The sequence below is a fragment of the Monodon monoceros genome, unplaced genomic scaffold (genome assembly GCF_005190385.1).
Source record: "Monodon monoceros isolate NGI ecotype Baffin Bay Population unplaced genomic scaffold, NGI_Narwhal_1 Super_Scaffold_18, whole genome shotgun sequence".
Classification (NCBI taxonomy): domain Eukaryota; kingdom Metazoa; phylum Chordata; class Mammalia; order Artiodactyla; family Monodontidae; genus Monodon; species Monodon monoceros.
Window position 1 is genome coordinate 138,611,204 of NW_021703774.1, and position 19,089 is coordinate 138,630,292.

Below are 19,089 nucleotides of genomic sequence, written 5' to 3' on the forward strand. Positions count from 1 at the left end.
GTTCGGTTTACATTTAAAAGAGTAAGATTCTTTTATTTTTTCCTGGTCAGGCTTTCCAGACATCTCAAATCCTACAGCCAAGCCTGAACATATCTTGCCCAAATCCAAATATGTTGTACCTATTATTTGGCTTAAGAAAATTTAGAAGCTATCAAGCTTCTAAATTTATGATTAGATGGTATTAAATGCCAAGCCATAAAAAATACTTCCCCAAAAGTATATATACCTAGAAATTTTTAAGTAATTAAATTTATACATGTGTGTTTTAAAGAAAGGATTAGAATATTCTTATGTAATCAATTCTAACTTTAGCCCTTTACAACTGTATTATAACTTTATTTAACTTGGTAAAAGCCAAAACTGATGGTTCTTAACATGGTATGTGGAGATCAAAATTAAAGAATACAAAATACCTTAAAAAAAAAAAAAAGCATTCAGCTCAATCCTGGTTCCTTCAATATTACTGCCAAACTTCTGTGAAAGAAGCCTTGTAATAAAGACTAACAGCAACATAGAAGATGACTTTAAAAAAAAAAGTTCATTTACCAATTTTAACAATCTAGAAAAAAGGAAAGTGACTATAATACTTGATGACAGACATCATGTTTAAGTAGAAAACACAAAGATAAAAAAAGTAATACCGCTGAAAATATTGCACAACTTCAGGTGTTTCCTCCAAATTTGCTTTATGTAATTGGATATAAATTAATGAACAAAAACTTAAGCAAGATACATGTAACAATTTAACAGAACTTGATAATCTAATTTCTTTCAATTTTTCTCGAACTCATCATGGGGCTCATAAGAAAATTAACCAACATGGATACTGCTACAGTTGAATGTCAAATCTTTAAGTGCTTATGACATACTAAATTCTTCTATAATGCAATTATGAAGAACCCTTCAAGAGACTTGTGTTTTGTATGTAGAAAAGTGTTAAAGTCAAACATTCAACTCAATATAAAATAAAAAGAAACATTTCTGATTTGTTGGATTGAGATTGCTTCTCCTTTTGCTAATGAATGATTTTTTTAGCTGTAATATCACTGAGTTGTACAAATATGTCACCTTCGAGTACATAAAGAAAAATAAACACATGCTAAATGGATAAAACATTACAACTACATCTTTACTAGACCATCTCTACCTCTAACACTTCAGAAGCTTAGAGATTCAGTGTTCTTATATTAACTGCAAGAAAAAGATAAAAGAGAAATTCCTTCTTTTTTGAGATCACAACTATGAAGTCATGTGGTTATACAAATTCTGCATTTGTGTGCAAAACATGAAACACATTTATCTTAATTCTCCCTGCTTAGAATTGTCAGTCAACTAGCAGGACTGTCCTTCCAACAGAAACAGAGATGTGTTTTTATATAACTTCAGTAACCTCAGCACTACAATAAGAAGAGATGCAGTATCCTTTTGCTATGTTCAAGACAACAGGGAAGGAGGTCACAGGAAAGAATAAATCAAAATTGTTGCAACTGAGAAACTTTTCTCAGTTTAACCATGGTGCCACTTTCATTTTTACATAAGCATGGTGGCATAATTCAAGCTCAATAAATCAGAATTCTTAATATTTAAAATTTACCTTGACTTTTAATTATCACCATATTAACAACCAAAATAATTAGGTGAAACACATAAGAAAGGGTAATATTAAACCCCACTTTACTAGAGTTGGTTTCTTGACACATTAACTCATTTTTTTTATAGAAAAGGGATAGTGCATCTCAGTTTGCTTACAAGCTAGGAGATCACTTTGAATTCTGCATTTCCTAACTGCAAACAGATATAGCACTTATAACAGGTTATAAATAAACTGGTTTTCAAGCATAGAGCCAGCCCCAACGATAATAATACACTATTTAAAAAGACCTAAGGCAATGAATTCCATTTCCAATGGAAAAAAAGAACTGTGCAAACAAGCTTAAAACTACTTTTTTTGTGCCAGTGTTATAAAATGTAGCTTTTAATAAAACCTTGACCCAAATGCCAGCAACTTGAGAAAAGAATTTGGGTGGGGGGAAGAAGAAAGTTATTTCATTTAGGAAAAACAACCACTATCTTTTTCCTAATCTTCAACAGACACAATTTAAACATATACAGCTGCTGTATAACACTTTACACAATTCCTATGTACTGGAGCAATAACAAGATCTAAATACAATTATATTTTTGAACACTGGGTCAAGGCTTTACATAAAAATACCTTCCTACTTTTCCCCCTAAGTTTCTAAAATATCACATACTTTTTTTCCCCAACATCTGCAGCCATTCAGGAATTCCTGCAGCCATGCAGGAATTTTTAGGAAACTTTTGTGCATGATCTTAATTCCTAATCCCTGGCTCTTTGGGCTCAGTGACAAAAGATCAAAACCACCAAAAATGATGGTTCACTTGAAGTCAGATGAGAGACCCTGGCTCAATTAGTCTCGTAGGATGAAAGCAGTGCTGCATCAACTGGCTCCATGCAGGAGGGGCACGTGAAGGATCTCATCAACCAGTCATCTATACAGTCCAGGTGATAGATGTGCATGCACGGCAGAAATCGAATTGGGTCCCCATAAACAAAGTCCATCATACAGATCACACACCTGTTGAGGGTGAGGGAGAGAAATAAGAAAGCATTTTTAGAGAAGTGATCCATCTAGAATACTCTTTAAAATCCCTATTACAAAGACAGTGTTAATATGAACAGATGAAAATGGCTTGCCTGTCATCCTACCACCTAAGCATCCAGATTGAATTTTTTCTTAATAAGTGTTATACAGCCACAATCTCTTATTTCAATCACCTGGGAATTTGAAGAGTTTGAGAGCAATCAACAGGGCAAAGAGAAAGGTATCACATAGGGATCAAGTCCACTGCTAGAATTTTACTTGTAAAACAGCTATTACAGAAGAAACCTTAAGAAGAATGTGAAGCTTTAGTACGTAGGAAACCATGTTAGATTAATTTTATTTGAACTGCTTTTTTAGTGTAATCCCATATAGTTTTCACTTTAATAAGTGTATGTAAATACAGAACCACTAATTTCAGCCTACTTACTGGGCTGCTACAGGCTAAAGTTCTCTTCAATAACCCCAGTTTCAAGCTCACTGCACTCTTCTATAGGTTCAAGAAGCAACCCAATTCGGCAGTCAATATTCTAGATAGGTTATAATCTTAAGTACTAGCCCTAAATGGTGCTACAGCTCAAACAGCCAAACACAACATAGTAAATTACTTTATGTCTGTGTTGGTAACGACCATTCTCAACCTAAAAGGAGAATGGCTGTCCTCATTAGGGATTCTCAGACAATAATGAGCTCTGAGGACAAAACCTCCCTTATATTTAACTCATCAGGCTTAGTACAATTATTCTACAAGTTAAGAAATGGATAAGATTTTCCTCATATCACTAAAACCCTTAGCAAACCATTTTAATGGCTACATAACCTACCAAAGTACTCCTCTACTGTTATTTTTCACTAAATAAAACTATGGTGACTATCTTTATGCATAAAACTCTAGGGATTGAAGTGAGGCACATATTTTAGGATAGATCTCTAGAATTAACTGTTTCAAAGGATTCAGATCTAAAGGTCCTTGACATCCTGCCAAATGGCTTTCCCAGCTGATTAGGCCACCAGCAATGCTGGTACTAGTTCACAGTTACTACACAGGTAAATCATTTTTAACTGACATTAACTGTCATCCAAATGGACAGAGGCAACATATAAAATGGTCAGAATTCACACCATCATTTATTTCTTAGCTATTTTTATATGAAAATTCTTCTTAATTGCTACATCTAAACATTTCCTTGTAAGAAATGATTAAACATCTGACTTCCAAAATGCAGGAGAGTATTTTTAAAAATCAGATCTATGAAGATAGATCTTTGAAATATGTATAAATTAAAACTTACTCCCGGATCTTTTTTTCTGATCCATCTCTTCCAGGGTCATAAACTCCTTTAGGCAGATGCTGTATAAGGCCTATTCTTTGAGCTATCCTAATTTGTTCCTCTTCAGTCAGCTGAGTTGCTAGGCGAGTCTGGCTAGGTGTTGGATGATAGACCGGAACTGGAACTTGTTCCTAAATTTTTTTAAATGGAGAAAAGAATTATTTTTTAAAAATTTGTTTTCTGGGGTAGTGTTTTCCTTTTGTTTCTTCCTTTTTTGGCTGGGGGAGGGGGCCTTGGGGAGAAGGAGACTGGACAAGTATGCAGTAGCATGAGATTCTCTTTTACCCTGCCTTAACTTTAGCATATCTGACCTATGTTTAAAGGATACTGAAACACAGCTTTATAGAAAAACTGGAATGGAATGTTACTTCAAGTATTTCTACAGGAAAACCATATAACACAGACATATTCATTCCTGATACACAAAAAGATAAATCAATGTAACTAATTAATTAACCAAATGGACTGTATTCAATATTCTGTAGGCCACAATGGAGTTCTGTGGTCTCAGTATATCATTATTTACATTAGAATTGGCCATTGTAGATTCCTCTTATTTGCAAACTTATTCTTTCTTTCCATACAGACAACAATCTTAAAATTAATTTATTATTTATTTGGAAAGACTGGACATTATTGCAATAAACTTCTGTAAAATTTCTTTTAGGCTTTTGGATACATATTTAGATATGATAATCCAGTGAGCCAAAGAAGGCCACCTTCCTTCCAAATGGAATATATATCCAAGGACTCAACCAACCATGGATCATGCAGTACTGCAGTATGTATATGTTGAAAAAAAAAATCTGTATATAAGTGGACCGGTGCAGTCCAAACCTGTGTTGTTCAAGGGTCAACTGTATTGCTTTTTTTTCCTACTCACATTTATGAGATAATTTTATTCACACTCTATACAGTCTTTCAACAGATACTTGAGTATCTATTATGTGCTAGGTGATGGGGAGTGCAGAGTAAACAAAATAAAGTTCCTAGATTGATGGAGAATGCTACTTTAGGTAAGATACTCAGAAAAAAATCTCTCTGATGAGACATTTGGGAAGAGATCTCAATGAATACGAGGGAAACAGTGCATCTCTGACCTAATGATTTCATTGTGGCTAAAACCATTTTTGAGCCACCTAATATGGTGTTTCAGACAACATCTCTACTGTATAAACTGAGCCATAACACTTTCAATCCATGTATGATGTTTTCATGGGAAAATTTACGTTAAATCACAACTACCTATTCACATTACATTAGAAAATGTTACTTTCATTCATCCTGTAGGATCACTCATGATTTCTATAATTTAAGCACTCATTTACAATGACAGCCAACATTTGCAAGTATGAGATTATGCCTCCAGGAATAATTGCTAAATTTGTGTTAAGCTTTAAAAAAAAAATTCTGTGAAATAACCTCCATAAGCATTCAGAACTAGCATCAGTTGAAGCTGTTTTGAGCCAATGGCTTCTGGGGTTCAAAATAAAATAATTAAGAATGTACCCATAATTAGAGACTTCATAAGCTCAAGTATAAATATCCTTTTCAAAGAGAAATTTTAGGGGAAAGCCTCAGATACATATAAAGTAGGCTCAAATACTGAAATATCTAATTCAAGGAAAAAGGCACTTCACTACAATGTCTCTTAAAGATACCATTATGTACCTTTAAATTAGCCTTATTCTTATAAACCCCTTTTCTGACAGTAGTTATTATTGAGTTTCTTATCAAAGGCAGTTCAACTTAAGATTTTAAATATTTCTTTTCTCTGAGATTCAGAACAAATCTGTAATTGAAGATCTCAAAACACAGTAAATCCTTTATCAAATAATTAAGATTACATTCTCTGGTAAAATGTCAGTAGTTCAAAGTTTCATGTTTTATGAATTTCCACATAAAATCATTAATGGTTACTTTCATACTTCTAGCTCATGATTTAGGAAATAATAACCAAGCATGTGAGTGCTTATCAGAACTATATTCTTCATCCAAATATTTATTTAGTTCATATTACATGCAAAGAAGATTTATTATTAAGTATGGTTCTTGAATCCAGATAACCTTGGGTTAAAGTCACTTCTCTGCCACTTAACAGAGTGACCGTGTTGAAGTGATTTAACCTATCTGGGTTACCCTACCTTATATGGTTGCTATAAGACTTAAATGAGAAAGATGGTGAACCTTGGAATGGCAGGAACTCAATAAATGGTAGCTATTATAACTATTAACACTGCATTTGAAGAGCTATGTTTATTACTGCAGTCCAATTAGCTGTTTCCTATGTTTCATGCTTGTCCATCTTACTGGCTTTGTTCTTGCTATCCCCTCTAGTATCCCCTGCAGGTCCCTTGGTCCAAATCCTACCTCGTCTAGCAGCTTGATGACCTAAAGCTTTCCCCAATCCTCCTCCCTACCACCCAATATTGACAGACTCTGCCTCTAGCCTCAGCTTAATTACATAGGTGTCCACCTATAAAAGAATTAGGACGATTATACAGAATACAGTAAAGCTTTCACAAGTGCAGTCATCAAGTGAGAAGAGACTGTCAATTCTTCTAGCTTTCAAAGAGGAAGTGAAGTACAAAACTGACTGCATTTCAGGACTTCCCTGGTGGTGCAGTGGTTAAGAATCCGCCTGCCAATGCAGGGGACATGGGTTCGAGCTCTGGTCTGGGAAGATCCCACATGACGCGGAGCAACTAAGCCCATGCGCCACAACTACTGAGCCTGTGCTCTAGAGCCTGAGAGCCACAACTACTGAGCCCGTGTGCCACAACTACTGAAGCCCGCACACCTAGAGCCCAGGCTCCGCAACAAGAGAAGCCACTGCAATTAGAAGCCCGTGCACCGCAACGAAGAGTAGCCCCCGCTCACTGCAACTAGAGATAGCCCATGCGCAGCGACAAAGACCCAATGCAGACAAAAATTAATTAATTAACTAATTAAAAACTGCATTTCTTTAGCACAGTATGAAAACTTTCTTTCAGCCCTATATATCTACACCACTGTGACTACAGGCAATTTTTTGCTTTATAAAAAGTTATTTTTTAACCAATATTTCCTTTTAAACAAGTCTGTATATATACAAAAAATTTCAGTTTGTAGGTCAAACTCAGAGAATCTTTTATACACTAGAAAAATAACTTTGCTGACCAGGCTTTATAGTGCATATAAAAGTTACATGACCCTTCTGTTATTAAAGATCATAAAAATGACTGTTTCACCTCTGGTTTAGAAATTCACCTCTTTAAGGTTTTATACCTAGCAGGCTAACTTTCGATGCAGAAAAGTTTCATAGTTCAGAGTCAAAAAGGCTGTCTCTGCTCTGCTACTTATCAGTCATAAGACCTTGACCAAGTTATTTACTTAACCTCTATTAGACTCAGTTTCTCTATGTGTAAAGTACCAGGACTACTGTAAGAATTAAAAGAGACTTGTAACTGCTGTCCCGGTACAGCATGAGACACACATACAAAAGCTCATTAAATAAATGTTAGCTAAATAAATGTTAGCTACTACAATATTATTCTGTCTCTACTAGTATGTGACTATAGAAAAGCATTGCAACGTTTAAGAAATGGACTGAATTTTCAATTTTGTATGTCAATTATAACTCAGTAAAGCTGAAAATGAAATAAAACAATTTTTTTTAAAAAAGAAGAAATGGACTAGACTATGACAGAGGTAAGTAAAACTTGTCAAAAAAGAATCTTAGAAATTCACTTAAGAACAACTCTCTCATTTTATAGGCCCAAGCTTACCTACAGTCACAAAATTACTGACAATGTTGGAATTAGAATTCTGGTCTCCCTTTTAAGCTGGTAATTTCCACTACATCATGCTTGGTTGCTGGATAGGAAGGAGATTCTCCAAGTTAAATGATTGGGACTTTGTCCATTTATATTACATTGAAATGACATTTTAAGAAAGCCATCAAAATAAAGAATTTCTAATAAAGTTATAAAGATTTTTCATCTGCAATAAAGGTTTCATAATTTCAACAACTTCTAAAATTTAAGAATTTCAAAGAACATCAAATCCATTTTGAAACTGCCCCGTAATACATACTCTATTGCTGATAGAAAAATAGAATCCCACACCCCCACTCCTAGCTGGGGTACCTTCGCAGAATCCTAGGAATCAATAGAATACCGTTTTTAAAACACTGCTATTTATGAATATGGGATTTTCAGTCTGAAAAATTAAATTACAAGATTTGAGTCTCTGATACTTCCTGTAGTAAGTTATTCTAACCCTCTGCTTTCTCTCAACATCAAATGACTCTGGTTTGCAGACTTGAAGCTAACTACTATTGCCCCTGGCTTTGGTCCTATCTTTCTGGCTTGTCTCTGAATACAAGAAACTCTTCGGCCTCTGTTGTAACCCCTGCCAGCTCAGATTTTCAACCCTTGAATTATGATTTCCAGTCTAGACTACCTTTCATTATTCTCAGTCCCAGACCAACTGACCAGTCTTGATGAGCTGCCATCCACATCAAGATATGACTCATACGGAAGTCAGTGAAACAATTAGTATAAGACTGTGGGTAATGAGGTACTCCTTAATCCTTGAACATACCTACTACAAACAAAAAGACCTATACTACAAACAAAAAGACTTTAACTGTCTCTAAGCATGTGCTTTTTAAGAGGCTAGATTTCTTTGGTCTTGTGGTTCACATATGGGTACAGAGAACACAGAAAGCAGAACAGAAAAGGAAAGCTCCACCTTACAAAGAAGCATATTAATAGATAGAAAAACAAAACGCCTGTTATTCACATTATGGATGTATTTTCTTCTTTGGTATTTTTGTTAAAAGAAAGAAACCCTCGAGATATTTTAAGTGATTCACCATTCTAATTTCAGTTTATATGCAACTTTTCAGAAACCCTCTATAGGGAAGAAAATGACTAAGAGCTCCTGCTATTTTAAAGATAGCCTCACCCTTCTTACCACACACACCTAGTTTTAAGTCCCATCATACTTATTAAAAATGACCTTAAGTATGAACTGCTATTTAGTAACTAGAGATCCAATGGTATTTTCTAGGTGGCAAAATGTAAACTTGTTTCTCCTGTCAGCTAGAAGACACTGAATGGAAGATTGGATGGGGATATAAAAACAGCACTGTTTAAAAGATCTGGACTCTGGGACAGTTCTCAACATTCCCTAACTAATGGCTCACTGTGCCTAAACTCTTTGTGTGAACAGTGCGATTTATGCTGAACACCTGCTTTCCCTCTGGGAGTCTAGAATTTTGGTATATGTTAGGCAGTGGCTCAGTACTTTGGGCTTCCCTGGTAGATAACACTTCAAACATGTTGGCACAATTCAGTGCTGGAGAATTAAGCACATTCCGTGTGACTCCACTAGGAGAGAACTCTTAGAAGCCTGTGCCTTTCCTATGGACCTTTGCATCTTTTCCCATGCATCTTTTCCCTTTACCAATTTTGATTTGCGATCTTTTGCAGTAATAAATCATAGCTGTGATTACAATTATATGCTAAGAACTATGAGTCCTCCAATGGAACTGAAGATCATTCTAGATAATGTTAAGAGTGATAGGAGGAATTCCCTGGCAGTCCAGTGGTTAGGGCTCTGCACTTCCACTGCAGGGGGCCCGGGTTTGGCATTTACCCACCTCCCCCACCCAAAAAAAGAGTGATGGATAGTGCCTGCATTGACTCCTTTGTTTTCAAGCAGTTTATTTGGTGATGTTCATTAGAAATGCTCCTTTGTGGACTTCCTTGGAGGTCCAGTGGTTAAGACTCCGCACTTCCACTGCAGAAGGCACGGGTTTGATCCCTGGTCGGGGAACTAAGATCCCGCATGCTGTGTGGCGTGGCCACAAAAAAAAAAAAAGAAAAAAAGAAATGCTCCTTTGTGAAAAATGTGTGTTTTGACAATGGCAGTTACACAGTACTTCTGTTTTATTCCTTTTTTCAAAGCAAGTTTGAAGGAACTAATATTTTGAACATTTATTATTTAGCACAGAGAAAAACACCTTTGACATAGAAGGGTTATATGCTGAACTGTGTCCCCCAAAATTCTTATGCTGAAATTCTAATCCCCAGAACCTCATGATTGACGGTATTTGGAGTGTGTGACTATTTTTGTCCTGGTCTCTTCTCCTGCCCTATACTCTTCACCAAACCTATGTCCATGTTGACAGCTAAAACTACCACCTAGATATAAATGATTCACAAATTTATATTCCAGTCTAGATCTCGCTTTTAAACTCCAGGCTCTACTTTGACAGTTCTAATTCGATGTCCAAAAATGAACTCCCCTCCAAAACCTGGTCCTCTTCCCTATCTCAGTAAATGACACAACCACCTTTCTAGTTCTGGAAGACAGAAACATCCTTGGTACCTCCCTTCCCTTTACCTTCCCATATTTAATACATCACCGGGTTCTAATGAATTTATTTTCTATTGAAATGCTGATAGAATCTGTTCATTTCTTTCCATGTCTATTGCCAATACTCCAGTCTAAGTTCCCATTTCTTTCCTTGTGTACAATATTAGCTAGGAAAATCTCAATTTGTTTTCTACCCAGAAGTTACAGCAATCTTTCCAAAACAAATCCAACCCTATGCCCTCCTCAACATACTTTAAAACTCCTTCAATAGCTTCCCACTGCTCTTAGGATGAAGTCCAAAGTCCTTAATAAGACCTCCAAAGCCCTGCATAGTCTGGTTACCTACCTACCTACCACTCACCCTCTCCTTCCTCATCTAACAACTCACTCACTGCTTTCTAGCCCCACTGGCCTTCTTTCAGATCTTTAAAGTAGCATGATCTCTCTTATGTGAAGTCATAGCACCTGCTGTATTCTCTGCATGAAACACTCTCCTCCACCATCACTCTGCTTAAATACCTCTTTTTTTTCTTCCTTCTGAGCTCAGTTCAACTTCTATTTTTTCAGAAATCTTCCCTAACTAACCATTCTCCTCTATTATAGGCTCTTATATAACAAGTAACTTTCCTTCATAGCATTTGTCATATTTGTAATTTTATATTTAGTTATAGTAATTTAAATGTTGTCTTTCCCACCAGACTGTAAGATCAATGATAAGAATTGTGTCTGGTTTTGCTCCTTACTGAATGGATAGATGAATAAATGACCTACTAAAAATGTTATCTACTAATAGCTAAAAATAGTCACCCATTAACTTACTCCCGTGTTCCTTCTCATTTCAGTGTTTCTATACTTATTAAAGTTAGTATACATGCTATAACACTGGGATTACAGAGTTGTTTTTGCTTTGCTAAGTATATTCTTTAAGAATGACTGATATGGGCTTCCCTGGTGGCGCAGTGGTTGAGAGTCCGCCTGCCGATGCAGGGGACACGGGTTCGTGCCCCGGTCTGGGAAGATCCCATATGCCGCAGAGCGGCTGGGCCCGTGAGCCATGGCCGCTGAGCCTGCGCGTCCGGAGCCTGTGCTCCGCAACGGGAGAGGCCACAACAGTGAGAGGCCCGCGTACCGCAAAAAGAAAAAAGAATGACTGATAATAATAGTATCTCCACCAATCCCTCCAAAAGTGAATCCTAAATATGACTTTGAGGACCTGTGGAAAATAACATTTACAAATTAATCATTTACAATGTACAAGGGCACTTTGTACAAAATGAATGGGTTTATGAAAATCTAAATCACCAATACAGTAAATTGCTAATTAATATAAATGCTGGCAACCTTCAAGGGTGGTTCAGTTGGCTGCCCTCACCTCTACCTATGTCTATGAATACGATTCACGAAGTATTTTGTCTCTGGGCTAAAAAGGTGATTGCGTGACTATTTTATTAGTGTATTCCTTCACCACTAGACTATAAGCTTGATAAAGGTAGGGATCATGTCTGTTTTGCCCACCAATATATACTATTTACCTAGCACAGTATCTTTCACATAGTAGGGATTCAAACATTACTGGATAACTGAATGATTTAAATCAAAGCACTCATGTTCCTGTAATCCATGTCATATATTCTTATCAGGATTTTATAAACATGCTATGAAAATTTTGCTAAGGATTTGGATTATGCCACAATAAAACCAAAAAGGAAAACCCGATATAAATTACAACCAACATTCCTTCTCCAAGAGATAACCTGGTTTGTTGCCTCTCTGAAATTTCAACCTACCTTTCTATCCCACAGTAACTTCAATTTGTCCAAAATCAAACTAATTATCTCCTTCTACTTCCACAATCCTTCTCAAGCTCAGAATTTCTATGCCCACTATCTAGGTTAATAGTAGAAAAGTATAGTGGAAGGAACACAGACATATTATAGAATTTCATCCTCTGGCACTTATCAGGTATGTGACCATAGGCAAGTTACTTAATACCTCTAAGCCTAAGGTTCCTCATCAGAAAAATGAATAGAATACCCATCTTAAAAGAACGTTGTAAGGAATAACTAAGAAAATGTACCAACCACGATAGGGGCTCAAATATCTGGGCCTTCCTATAATGACATCATTAGTCATCTGAAGTACACATCTCTTCCCCCTTTCCCTTTATCCCCAGCATCTACTTAAATGCCATACCTAACTACCATTTTCTCAATGTTGATAGGAGACATACATGTACCTGCCCTGTGAGTTTAAATTTTGAGAAAGAGGGAATTCACAGTAAGAGAAGCAGATATATTTCAAGTAAATTTAAACATTTTTTTCCTCTTTAATGCTTTAATTCTCTACGTCTTCATGCAAAAAACAACAAAAAACCCCAAAGAGAATCCAAGCAAAAGCATTTGCCTTAAAGAAAGGGAAAAATTTGAATTAAAATGTGTTAGGAAAAGAAATGCAGCATCACGGAAAGGGGTAGAATAAACAAGGAACAAAGGTTTACAAAATGTGCTGAGGCAGAGCAAAGAGCAAAGACAGGGTCAGTCACACAAAAAAGCAAGGTTTGGCCTGATGAGGAAAATCTCTGAAGTGTTCCAATTGTTTGTTAATAAATAATGTATCATCTATAAAATGATGAATGTTGTGAAAAATAAAATGGGCCCGAATCTCAGAGTTTACAAGTCAAGAAAGAAACAGATCAAAGTGTGAACTTGTCTATCTGAAAGGCACTGCATTAAAAGTTGGACCCAGGTTAGGGAATATGATATAATTTCAGAAACTAAATAAAACAATGCAGTGGGGAAGTGCCTAAATAATGTGCTGAGGCTGGAAATAGTACAAGTCTGGTTTGTGGTGAAGGAAAAATAAAGTCACTGCCAAAGAATGCAGCTTGTCACCAAAAGCTGTATCCTTTCCTCCAGAAGAGTCAGCTCTTCTGATTTTCTCCTTACAGCCTTACAAACTGCTGCTGGCACCACTCCCTCCCCAGCTGCGTTTCCTACTGGGAATGTTTTTTTCTGAATTTTGCCAGACTGAAACGTAAGGCCATAAAATGGAGGATTTGGAATAAATGATCTCAATGCATATTCTAACTCTGATGTTCAATGAATCTTGAACAAAAACCCCCAAACCAAACAAACAAACAAACCCCCAAAGATTAGCATTAATGATATTCCTGAACCATAAAGGATAACAATTATACATATAGGGGAAAAAAGCCAGCATCCCATCAATGATACTGACAAATGCTATGTTTTATTTAATGAGATCAAACCGAAGTGATCTGCATGGAAAAAGAGCATTGCTTCCAGGGAGGCGTTTTGGCATTTATTTGTTTGCTTATTTTTTAAAGAAATGAAAAAGTTGGCTTCTTTTATTCATTACATAAATATTCACTGAGCACTTGTCATACAGGGTTATATACAGTATCCTAATTGGTGGAGACCTGGTAGGCATCATCACCATAGGCACTCAGCATTAGCAAGTCATAAACCCATCTAAAGGTCAAGACAACTGAAATCAAGGTCACATTTTGAGCCTAGGCACAAATTACAATATTTCTTGAATACTCAACCATATTTCAGATGCTGCTTTAGGCAAAGGAGATACAGTGGTGAACAAGGCTGTCCTTACAAAGCCTAAATCCCCTACAGTAGGGGGATACAGAGATATAGCAAACAACAGAAGATGATTACCTCACCCATGGCTCCTACTATCCCTAAATTGCCCATGACCTGGCAACTCCTGGGACAGGCATACATTCCAGTGGATCCATAGGCTAGTCAACATTTGATGACTTGCAACCTCCTGACTGGTGAAGAGAAGATGAATCAACAGACTGTCTTCTCTTAGAATTAGAATTGGAAAACTGAATTAACTGACCTGAAAGGTCATTGAGCAGCAAATACAAGATGTGTAAACTGAGGTTTGAGGAAACTGTATTAAAGACAGATTAGAAATGCTGAGTGAAGCAGACATTAGGAAAGCCCACAAATGAAAAATCCTGAAGCCTCTGGGTAAGAAAAATGGGAGAAAGTGGCTGCCTTGGTTCCTTGACAGCTGTCTGATTCTAATCCATGTGTATATCGTTAAAATAAAGCATGTTTATTCTGAGTTAATTTTGTCTAAAATAAGAGTCTCCTAAGCACCACCACTATTTTCTTTACTGAATGAGACCTAAATTAGACCACCTTTTCCTTCTCATCAAGCAAACTGGTTTCCAGAGGGGAAATGGTACCCACTTACTAACAAAGAATTGCTTACCAGTGGGGCAGATCTCCAGGGTAGTTGTGGGCCTAGAGATATCCCATCTGACTTAGTGCATGAGTTATTGTTGGAACTACTTCTTTGCTACAGCCAAAACATACTGGAATTTTTCTCATTTAAGTATCCTATCTTTGAATTTTACCAGTTCAAAGAATAAGAATATACATTTCAATAACTATCTTTCATCCTTAAATGGAAGATTCAAATATATGACTACTTGAAAGCTAACAGTAATAAGCCCAAGAATTCTTTGCAAAACCAGAGTCAGAATATACACAGCCTTTAAGGAGTTAAAAGATGAAAGCTTAAAAAGGTGTTAATTCCAAAAAGAATATGTTTGTAGCAGCCAAGCGTTGTCTTTGGAGCTCAGGAAGTCTGTTATTTCATTTACTGTACTAAGTTCTCTAACAGATACCTTCCCCCCTCTTTTTAAGGGTTATTTTTGAAGGGCTAACATCATCAAAAAAAATTAATTCCCTCTGAAAACTGGTGAACTTCAGTTGTAAGAATTCTGCAAAACTTATTTTTTTAATTTTTAAATTTTATTTTATTTTTGGCTGCATTGGGTCTTTGTTGCTATGTGTGGGTTTTCTCTAGTTGCGGCGAGCAAGGGCTACTCTTCGTTGTAGTGCGCGGGTCTCTCATTGTGGTGGCTTCTCTTGTTGTGGAGCACGGGCTCTAGGCGCACAGGCTTCAGTCGTTGTGGCTCATGAGCTCTAAAGCGCAGGCTCAGTAGTTGTGGCGCACGGGCTTAGCTGCTCTGCAGCATGTGGGATCCTTCTGGACCAGGGCTCGAACCCGTGTCCCCTGCATTGGCAGGCGGATTCTTTTTTTTTTTTTTTGCAGTACGCGGGCCTCTCACTGTTGTGGCCTCTCCCATTGCGGAGCACAGGCTCCGGACGCGCAGGCTCAGCGGCCATGGCTCACGGGCCCAGCCGCTCCGCGGCATGTGGGATCTTCCCGGACCGGGGCACAAACCCATGTCCCCTGCATCAGCAGGTGGACTCTCAACCACTGCGCCGCCAGGGAAGCCCTGTCACTCCTTTTTAAAACTGGGATTTTTATCTTCACTGAGTTGTAAAGAGTTCTGTATATATCCTGAACATAAGTTCCTTATCAGATAGATGATTTGCAAATACTTTCTTGCATTCTATGGATTGTCTTTTCACTTTGCTGGTGTCCTTTGAAGCACAAGTTTTTAATTTCATGATATCCACCTAATTTATTTTTTGGTCAGTTGTGCTTTTTGTATCATATCTAAGAAGGCTTTACCTAATCCAAGGTCAAGAAGACATCTATATTTAAGAGTTTCATAGTTTTAGCTCTTACTAAAACTATAGTATATGAACCATTGAGTTTATTTTTGTATATGGTGTGAAGAAGGGGTCCAACCTCATTCTTTGTGAATATGCAGATGTCCCAGCACCAACTGTTGAAAATTGTTTTGAAAAGGCCTACATTTTAATGTGAGTTTTCCCAGAAGCCTAGTGAAATATTTCAGGGAGGAGGTTAAAGGAGTAAGGATTTTATAAGACTGCTTATTTTAAGCAAATGGTATCTCTTCAGGAGGTGTAAAAAAAAAAATTAGTCTGACCAATTATGTTTTCTACGTCCTCTAGTCAAATCAGCTGCTGAAGCTTCTACATAGCTGGTTCTTATTTTCTAATGGACTATGCATTCAATACCATATCCCTGGGACTTCGCTGGTGGTCCGGTGAGTAAAACTCCACGCTCCCAGTGCAGAGGACCTGGGTTCGATCCCTGGCCAGGGAACTAGATCCTACATGCATGCCGCAACTAAGAGTCCACATGCCGCAACTAAAGATCCTGCGTGCCACAACTAAGACCTGGCACAGACTAAATAAGTAAGTAAATAAATAAATAAAATTTTTTTTAAAAAAGCATGATCCATAAAAAAATACTGCTCAACCAGTCTTAATGAAAATTAAAAAAAAATACCATATCCCTAATACTTGCCTTCTAATTGTTCATGTTGTTTCATGTAACATACCCAAACATAAAAAACAAAGAAAAATTATAATTGTCTTACAGTGATCCTCTTTAAGACACACACCTCAGATCTCAACATTGAGACTGTACTAAATAAATACTGAGATGCTGATACTTGTCCACTAGACTGCTCAGATTATGCTGAGTATCAGCACCTACAAGTCTTAAACTAGAAAATCAGGTTTAGTCTTTAGATTCTTCCTCAAGCTTAATTCCAGGGGTCAGGTCATCAGGAAATCTCTAACTAGTAAGCAGAATATGGAATACAGAGTGCTTAAGTCCTTTTGCTAATGAACCTCAAAAAAAAAAGGCTTCCTAATACAAATATAAGTAAAACGAAAAGTTAAGATTACTAGAGAGATACTAATGTTCCCAAATGTAAAGTTGCCCTAAGCAAGGCTATCTACCCATCAGCCAGCTATTTACAACTTATTTTCAAACTGAAACTGTCAACACACTACTTTTTCATAAAAGCTCCCCTGGTTCAATTTCTAGATGAGAAACACATCTCAACATCTCCTCTACCCCTACTACCATCAAGAATCAAGAAACTTATCCTGGAATATCAAGAAATAACCTGAATGTATAGGAGAGTAATATGGACTTAATAGATTTATAGATTTAATGGTTTTTAAAAATTGGAGCTTTCAAAACTACAGTAACATGAGAAAATGCTTGTAAAATGACACTGAGTAAAAACTAAAAGTATGCAAAAATTAGAGAGTAATATTATATATTTTTTTAAATATTTGCATTTGGGAAAAAAGCATAAAACTCAGTACCCTTTAGGTAGTTATCACCCATTCCTCCTTTTCCCCAGCCTGTTTCTATGGACTTACCTATTCTAGATATTTCATATAAATAGAATCACAGACTACATTACATGACTTTTTTTTGGTGTCTAGCTTCTTTCACTGAGCAATATATTTGAGCTTCGACCATGCTGTAGTATGTGTTAAGTCCAATTTTAAGATATAGTGAACCAGTCATACATAATTCTTTTGAGTTTCTTGTATGTAGGGTACTATTAGCTAAACAATATTCGGTTTCAACAATGCAACTTGGAGTGCAAAGGTATACAAATCAGTGGAAATTAACTTTTTTATACTTAAAATTGTAAAACTACAAAGAAAAAGGATTGTTAAATTTCACAATATCTTTTTAAAGTATACAAACCACTTCTAGTTTAGAATTATGTAATGAAATCCAATGATACACACTGTGTACCATAAGTCAGGAAAACATGGCTCAGTGTGGTGTTACAAAATAGCTGTGTGACCCTGTCACACCCATTCAGTCAAATATCCAAGAGTATAGGACATCAAATGTTCTTAAATTTTTGTTCTTTATATTAAATAGCTGGCACTGAGGGATCACTGTTTAATAGGAGACCTGGCAGCAGTAGACAAGATATAATGAACAAGGCAATGAAAGAAAGTAAGAACAGAAGTTTGAGACGATAGACGAGAGGTTGTTAATTGAGATCTGGGCTTAAGGGGGGTATATAAATTCCTTGAAATTGCATGCAAAATTCTGTGCATCTTCCCAGGAAGAGGACTTATGGTTTTCAGCTTCCCAAGAGTTATTAAATAACGAAAGGGTTAAGAGACACTTCTGTGAACTTGGACGGCCGCCAAAGAAACAGAAAAACCAGTTGAAGGAATATAAGGAAACATTTCAAACAAAGAGATAAAAGAAATCTTGGTTTTTGACACCTGAACACCCAGTCCTTCAAGGAGCCATCTCACAAAACTGTAACCAAAAGTTAGCTGTCTCACTTCAAGCCTCCTCTAGCACCTGTCACCCGTATGACTTTGTACTGTTTCATGTTTGATCTTATACTTGGCCCATGGTACCTAACAGTGAGAGTGACCTCCCAGAAAGTTAACCCACGAAAGTTAACTGAAAAAATTAAAACCACTTTCAGGTGCCTTAAGTCAGTGCAAACAAATTTATAATTTAGACTTAATGCATTTTTCTATTTTACGTTAAAATTACACATTCTATAACTAAAAAACAACAGTAGAAAACTGAAATTCTTTGGAAATTAGGCAGTAATGCCTTCTCATAGAGCTTCTGAACCCAAAACGCAGTATTTGCCCTAAAAAGGACTTCACTTCAGAAGGGCTTGCCCTTCACTTCAGATGGGCTAGATCTATTTAACCTTGAATGGAGGGTCCTAATTTGAGGCTACCAAAAAATAGTCTTAATTCTTCACTATCAAAAGGTGATTTCTGAAAGTGACTTTTGACTGACAAACATGTAGTTTAAAGAGTTTTCCTGGCTATTGTCTCCAACTTTGGTCTAGTGACTCCCTTACCTCCATCTAGTTTATTGACCTGGCAAGAGTTCCCTAGATGTGGTATTTTAATTCCTGCTTATTTGCGCAAGTGAGTCTCCACACATCAGCTCTTTAACCTGAATATTAAAGTTCAGTCTGCTGGCCCCAAAATGGACCACCTAGCTCTCTGTATCCAGATCATTTGGACCACTTAACT

At 36.7% G+C, this 19,089-nt stretch overlaps 1 protein-coding gene across 1 annotated transcript in view; it reads right to left on the reverse strand.

The window, feature by feature from the left end:
* Positions 1–530: 530 nt before the first annotated feature.
* The window catches only part of RNF11 (ring finger protein 11), a 38,317-nt gene continuing 19,758 nt past the window's right edge, over positions 531–19,089 (reverse strand). The window contains exons 2-3 of the mRNA XM_029230094.1: positions 3,917–4,086; positions 531–2,600 (exon numbers count right to left, since the gene is read on the reverse strand). Coding sequence (XP_029085927.1) covers positions 2,429–2,600; positions 3,917–4,086 — 342 coding nt within the window. The 3' untranslated portion in view covers positions 531–2,428. The remainder of the gene's footprint in view (positions 2,601–3,916; positions 4,087–19,089) is intronic.